General features: G+C 52.7%; 3 protein-coding genes across 3 annotated transcripts in view; 1 reads left to right on the forward strand and 2 right to left on the reverse strand.

Moving 5' to 3' along the window:
* Positions 1–615: 615 nt before the first annotated feature.
* LOC113211372 (gamma-aminobutyric acid receptor-associated protein) lies at positions 616–3,091 on the forward strand. The gene is made up of 3 exons (XM_026429730.2): positions 616–808; positions 1,697–1,894; positions 1,973–3,091. Exons 1-3 carry the CDS (start codon positions 719–721, stop codon positions 2,039–2,041), a joined length of 357 nt encoding a protein of 118 aa, XP_026285515.1. The 5' UTR covers positions 616–718; the 3' UTR covers positions 2,042–3,091.
* LOC127748893 (translation initiation factor IF-2-like) lies at positions 3,076–5,549 on the reverse strand. Its single transcript, XM_052264340.1, has 8 exons — positions 5,360–5,549; positions 5,202–5,288; positions 5,062–5,128; positions 4,475–4,986; positions 4,101–4,379; positions 3,683–3,979; positions 3,401–3,610; positions 3,076–3,314 (listed from the first exon to the last, which is right to left on the reverse strand). Exons 4-8 carry the CDS (start codon positions 4,604–4,606, stop codon positions 3,249–3,251), a joined length of 984 nt encoding a protein of 327 aa, XP_052120300.1. The 5' UTR covers positions 4,607–4,986; positions 5,062–5,128; positions 5,202–5,288; positions 5,360–5,549; the 3' UTR covers positions 3,076–3,248.
* Positions 5,550–5,598: 49 nt separating this feature from the next.
* Positions 5,599–6,799, reverse strand: part of LOC113211370 (tektin-3) — a 15,411-nt gene continuing 14,210 nt past the window's right edge. The window contains exon 9 of the mRNA XM_052264307.1: positions 5,599–5,796. Within this exon, the coding sequence (XP_052120267.1) occupies positions 5,599–5,796 (198 nt within the window). The remainder of the gene's footprint in view (positions 5,797–6,799) is intronic.

A 6,799-nucleotide genomic window follows, 5' to 3' on the forward strand; every position in this document is an offset into this window, starting at 1 on the left:
CCGTGATTGAGAGTAGGGACCAAAACCTCTCCGTATCATGGACAAAACTTAACTCTCATACATGATGATTCAATTGTGAATTTATTGCCGAAGTACATTGCCTGATCAGTCATAGAAGGTACAGACAGGAAGCGGCTGAAGTAGTTTTGATTAGAGCCTACGACATCACATTTTTGATGATGTCATTGGATTGATGTACAGTTACGCAAATAGCCGCTAGTGTCTTCTTTCAAAGCGCTTCATAAACGTGCCGTTGTTTAAAAGAAATACAAACATACTGACTTATTTGTTTTTTGGCATATAACGAACAGCTAGAATCGTCTTGGGGATTGTCCATTCTCTCCCTTTTAATGAAATGTGACCACATTGATTCGACCGACTCGACCGTACCCCAGAGCGGAGTAATACTAAAACATTTTCACTTCCAGGTGGTTGTGAGTCATAAATTAATTGATTTTCATCAAGCAGTAAACGCAGTGAATATTTTTCGAGTCGTGTCTTCTTACAATTGTTTTAACAAGTTTCGACATCCTTTCCTCGAACTATAGGGGGAATTTGCTCTCATACCAATGCGGACTATTTGGCGAGGAGGGACTACTTTTGCTGAACAAGGCTCCAAAGGCTCAGCTGTTCCGACATTTGTTATTGAGTGAAAGACGTCGTCTGCGTTTGGTACCAAAATATTCGTCTTGTTTGTTCCTCGTCGTCAAATCTGAAAATGAAGTTCCAATACAAAGAAGAGCACCCCTTCGAGAAGAGGAAGAGTGAAGGAGAAAAGATTAGGAGGAAATACCCCGACAGAGTGCCTGTAAGTCTTTATATTCCCGGAAAAGTCGAGTTGCCTAAATTCGTTCAGCCCAGACTATGACGGATCTTTGTTTATGTCCAGTCTAGTATTAAGGATTTTGAAATTTGTCGCATTTACTCGTTTACAAGATTGCTTTAAAGATTTTCTCTATTTGATTTTGTCATCGTGACTTTGGAAAATGATGCAAACACACTGTTGATGAACAGGGACGAATGACGCATTTGGAATTCAAGGCTAGTCCACTACGTTCTTTGTTCGCGAGGATGATAACAATATGACAAACTTTTGAGATTTTGCGTTAGGTTGTTATGTATCATCCATTTTCAGGCATGCGCAGAGTTTGGGACAGAAATATTTTCGTGTTATTTTTAGTTCTCAACGACTATTTGTGACAGTACATGTAATTGTGCAATTGGAAAGTGAAATAACCTAAAATAAGTGCACCTGTTCCTGTCCATGGAGGTTGCTGTCATTCTTTTACATTGTTTTTCCTTCTTTATTTTCTATGTGTATACCAATATATTAAAAATTAACTCAGACAATTTTTATTCTATGTTTTTGAAGCAGGAAATTGCCTGTCAAATTAAGTTTTTGAGATAAAAGTGTAACTGTGTAGAGTGCTTTATCATCACACCTGCAATCAACTGAACAATTTCAAAGCAATATAATGTTTAGTAACTTCATAGTTCATTACTGTACATGTTTTTTTTAGTTCCCCATTGTGTGTCAGTGGCAATGAAAACAGTTACTCATCTTGAGCTAGTTACAGTTGCCACAGAGAGCAAAGACATTATTGTTTTCTAAATATCTATCTAGGAAATTCATTCCTGTCATAATGTAGAGAAAGTTTTCAGGGCATATGTAAACATTTTGTGTCTCCTGTTCCAGGTCATAGTGGAGAAGGCTCCCAAGGCTAGAATTGGTGACCTCGACAAAAAGAAGTACCTTGTACCATCTGACTTGACTGTTGGTCAGTTCTACTTCCTGATCCGCAAACGTATCCACCTGCGACCAGAGGATGCCCTTTTCTTCCTTGTTAACAGTGTAGTACCACCCAGCAGTGCCACAATGGGATCCCTTTACCAAGTATGCACAATACCACGTACCACTAAATAAATTTCAACCTTGAAAATTTGTTCTATTTATGTTTTTCTTTTACAACAGGAGCATCACGAGGAGGACTTCTTCCTCTACATTGCCTACAGTGATGAAAACGTTTATGGTAAATTATAATTTTCATCATGAAGCTACAGCCAAGAATTATGCAGCAGTTAAATAATGTGAAAAAAAACCTACAAAAATCTTAAAATGTTATCTAAAATCCCTCAAAAATAGTAATGGTGGCAAATTTTAGTAACTACCCTTTAATTTATTATAGCAGTATGTCCTTTCGTCTTTTTGACCTTAACCGGTGTTTGGATACCTCCAATTTATTATAAAACTGTTCAGACATAATCTATCCTGCTTTTTCAGGCTGTTGATCTCAGTCTTTATCATTTCTGTGATGGCAAACAATGTTGTAAATTATTGCTGCATTTGCCAACTATACGTGCTTGCTGATAGTGGTCTAAACTAATGCACTTCCATTTTATTACGGTGCTGCTACTTCAACTAAATTACTGCTCCAGTGGAGCTCTGGTCATTTTGGAATTTCTTATATTTTGATGTACAATTACTTTTTATTATTTTTTGTTTTCTAAATAGTTTTTGAACTATTTGCACATATTATGTGTTATTCTGTTAATTGCCTTTTCTTTTTAGTTGACAAGATTGTATTTAGTTTCTCACACATGTATAATATCTGTTGGTATGTTAAGGGAATATCCACTGTATTTTATAGGTATATTTTTACTTTCAGGTGATTCACACGAGTATTAATATGTGCTTAAGTGATTTGCACTCTGTGAGGAAAATTAGTTGAGCTCTGTTGTGGTATATCATAATTTTTCTCCCTTAAGTGGGATTGAGTTTAGTAAAATCCCGATTAACCCGTATCTTGTAACTGATTGTAACTGGCAGATTAGATTATGTACTAGTTTGTCTTTCTGGTAGAAAGTACTATATAGTACATGATTTCATGTTTACAAGGATGGGGAATTAATAACTGCTAAGTTTCACTTTGGAACAGACAAAACCTTTGTTTGATGCATATAAGAAGATAGGTTCACGATTGTGACTTGCGAGTGAGTGAGAGCATATTAATGCAAGTGTGGTTGTGTGCGTGTGTGTGCAGAATGTAAAAAAAACAATAAAAACAATAAAAACCCTTCAAAAAAACTAGAACACCAGTATTTTTTATAATTGCATTACCTCTTTAAAAACATAATCAAAATTATGTATCATAATTTGACACTCTTTTGATAGAAATCTTACATTACTTTGAGGTCTCTTTAAGGAGTTCACAATACTAGTTGAAAATGAGATGTGGACTCAAGGGGCCTCAGGTACGTGCCGCATCCGGGTCTGAGCGCCGGATGCAGCTCACCTCTGTCCTAAGGAGCTGAACCTGCAGCATGCATGGAAAGACCTGAGTGAAGGACACAGGACTTCGAGACCAGAGAGCACGGCACCTGCATCACTGGATCACTTTACCTGGCGGTACAGGTCCACGATGACGCGCACCTCCGCCTCCTTGCGCTGCAACCCCTCTTCCAGCCCGCGCGCCCTCTCGGCGCCTGCGGGTCCCCGTTGCCGCTCCTGGTCCCGCGCCGCCCCCAGGGCGACCAGCTCACGCCGCAGCGCCACCAGGACGGCTCGCAGCTCGGCCAGCCCTCCGGCTAGGCGCTGCTCGCTGTCGCGAGGCTGTAACTTCCCCCGCTATGTACTCTGAGGGGAGCGAACCCGTTGAGTGGAGCGGGCACGAAGGGGGCTCACCTGCGGATCGCAGACCTGTCGGCCCTCCACCAGGGTCGTCTCCGCGGCTAGGATGCGAGGATGCTCCCGGGGGCCACCGACCTCCACCAGGGGGCCCTCCACTTTGGGGACGGTGACAGCGGGGGCCTCGGGACGGCGAGTCTCCCCACTCGGAGGCGGCGCCTGCTCGTCCGCGGCCCGCCGCAGGAAGGGCTTGAGGACGTGGACGTACTCCGCCACGTGACGGGGGTAGCAGCGGCAGCGGCTGGGCCGGCCCGGGGCGCGCGACCCCGCCAACGGCCCGGCCTCCCACCGGCACTGCAGGAGCAAGTCAAGAGCTTTACAATTGTGAACCGTTTTGTTAGACCTTGAGCCACGATGGTGTAGAGAGATACTGTATCTCTGCCTGAGCAGCCTTGAGCAGACGTTTCGTCGGTACCTGCGGGGCAAGTTTGTCGAGGCCGCCGTCTCGTCGGTCCAACTCGACAGAGGAGCAGCTGGAGGCGCTGCCCACGCTCGCGTCCCCACAGGAGGAGTCGGCGTCGCTGAGGTCGCCGCCCAGCAGCGGGCAGGGGGCGGCGGGTGCCGGGGAGGGACCGGGGTGCGCCCGCCGCCGCGGAGGCGTCGGCCCTGCAGAGGCGGGCCCGCGCGGAGAGCACCCCGTGGGGCGCGGCGACGCAGCCGTTGGAGAGCGCCGCATCCTCCTCTGGGACATGACCTGCGGGAAGCAGCACCCTCGTCAGGACGCCCCAGCACGAGGGCCGGCCCCAGGCCCAAAGCCCTTCAGCAGCACCCGGCACACAGCGCGCTCACGGCTTGCAAGTTGAGCTGCAGGTTGTGGCTTGGGGACGTGGACGTGGCCGCCACGAAGGGGAAGTGCTTCTGGGTGGCGCCGGCGCGCCCCCGGGGAGAGGCCACCGGCCCGGCCACGGGCACCGCCGACATGGGCCCACCTGGGCGGCGCTTGAGCCTCGACGCCGTGGTCGGGCGCTCGTAGCGAGGGGCGCCGCGCGCGGCCTGCGGGGACAGTGAGGGGAAGGGGGTCGGCGTCACGGCGGGGAAGGCCAGAGAGCACCCCGCGACTACCAACGGCCACTGACGCACCCTGCCCAAGCTGGAGGCCTGCGGGATGGCAGGGGTCGGCGCGGCAGGGGAACGATTCGGGGAAGAACTTGGGTTGTCTGGGGGAACGGCGGCGTCGAGCAGACTCGGGACGGTCAGCTCGGACGGGGGCGGCGCCGGCGGCGGCACCGAGTTGAACTCTCCCGCGCCAATGCCACGGACGGATGACAGGCGGGTGGCAGCGTCGCTCCCATCGCTAGCTGCTACAGGATGGAAGAGGAGAATAAAGACAGAAAAAAAACCAACGAAGACCGAAATACAAAACCTTTAATACTCACCGGTCCAGGGCCTAATGATGGGTCGAGACGGTCCGCTGCGCTCGAGCCTATCCACGTGGTGGTCAGCCTGCAAGAGGAGAGATATATGTGCCTCCAATTCACGGCGATCTTGACAGCAGAAACACCCGCAGCTATCACACCTGCCGGTGCAGCTGCTGGACCGGGAGCGCGCGGGAAGATGCGGAGTAGCGGCAGGCCACCGTGGTGGGGTTGCTGTCTCGCCCCTGCTGCAACCGACAGCCGTTGTGGTACTTTTATTTCCCCGACCGCCGCCGCTGCCATCGGCTACCATCGTCACCTGCTGGGTCGCCTGCCGGGCCACCTCACGGGGGCTGGCGATGGCGCCGCCACCGCCTCCACCGCCGCCGCAGCCGGCGTCGACCTCGGTGAAGGCGTGCGCTCGGGGACGGTCGTGGTCTTCCCTGCTGTCCACTGGCAGCAGAGGCAGCAGCCTGAGGCGCGTGGCTGTTGCCGGTTCAGTCGCGGACCGTCCTCAGGACGTCCTCGTGGCCCACGACACCCCTCCCTTCCCCTGACTCACTCGACCACGCTGTCCAGCTGGGCCTCCTCCACCCCCAGGCCCAGGTCGCTCAGAGGGTCCCCGGTGACGCCACAGCCACCCCAAACTGGGGCGAACAGGAGCGCTTCGGAGACGTCTGACGACGACTCCGGGCTGTCGGCGTGGAAGTTCTCGTTGCTGAACAGCTCCAGGTCCATATCGAGACTCAGGTCCGACTGTAGCAGTAGCGATCGCCCGGGAGCCCTGGGGGTGTCGGCCAGGGGGTCCTCGTACACGCTGCCCCCGCTGGAGGCCGAGTCCGCTCCCTAGCGTAGAGGGGGGGAGAGGGGGGGTCAATGGAGGTGCAGGACGCCGTTCTGTTCGGACTGTCGAGCGCGCGGCGCTGTTTGCTTTGCTGGGGGGTCCGCGTCCTCGCTGCACCCGAGCAGCCCCCGGCGGCGCAGGGCAGCGCAGCGCGCAGCCTGGCCGTGCAAAACATGTTATTGCTATCACCTCGCCAGGCCTCGCCGAGGCGTGCTGCGCCCGTTGCGCCGGGAGACGCGGGACGTCACGCGCGTCCCGACCAGCTGAGTCGACCCCCTCCCCTACCCCTCCCTATTCCCTCCGCGCGCGCGTTCGCGGCCGCGAAAATACACTTTGAGCGGTTACTCGTGGTAGCCACTGTACACACTACTTGTGGTCCTCGTCTCCCACTGAGTTGAACGCACGCGAGCAAGCCTTCCGCCTCTCCCCGCCCCGCCACCCACACACATGCTAGGGAGCCCCCTCCCGACCCTTCCACCCCCGCAGCGCTATGTTGACATCGCCCCTGCAGTTGTCGCGCGGCGCGGTGTGCTGTGCTGCGCCGGCTCTCCTGCGCGCCCGGCGGCGGCGGCAGACCCGCGGCCCGCGCTCGCCTCTCAGACAACTCGCGTGATAACGTCTGTTGCCATACCATCCACTCTTGTCACGGTCTCTAATGGACTCACAATCGCCGCCCCCTCGTAACGTCCGAAAATTCCGATAGATATGTGTGTGCCGAGGCAGTTTCAACGGCATATGGCCCACCAGAGGCCAGGCCAGCGGCTACAGTTTTGGGGGTGCTCCAAGTCAGACTCGGGTTGCGTTACAACCTCCAATTCACCCTCAGGGTCCTCATCCTCGGACTCGGCCCTGTCTCTGTTTCTGGCCGAGTCCCCGCGCAGTCACGCAGTCTGCCAGTGTCGGCCAGTGCGGTCC

This window comes from Frankliniella occidentalis, unplaced genomic scaffold, assembly GCF_000697945.3.
Source record: "Frankliniella occidentalis isolate FOCC.00 unplaced genomic scaffold, Focc_3.1 Scaffold18, whole genome shotgun sequence".
NCBI lineage: Eukaryota > Metazoa > Arthropoda > Insecta > Thysanoptera > Thripidae > Frankliniella > Frankliniella occidentalis.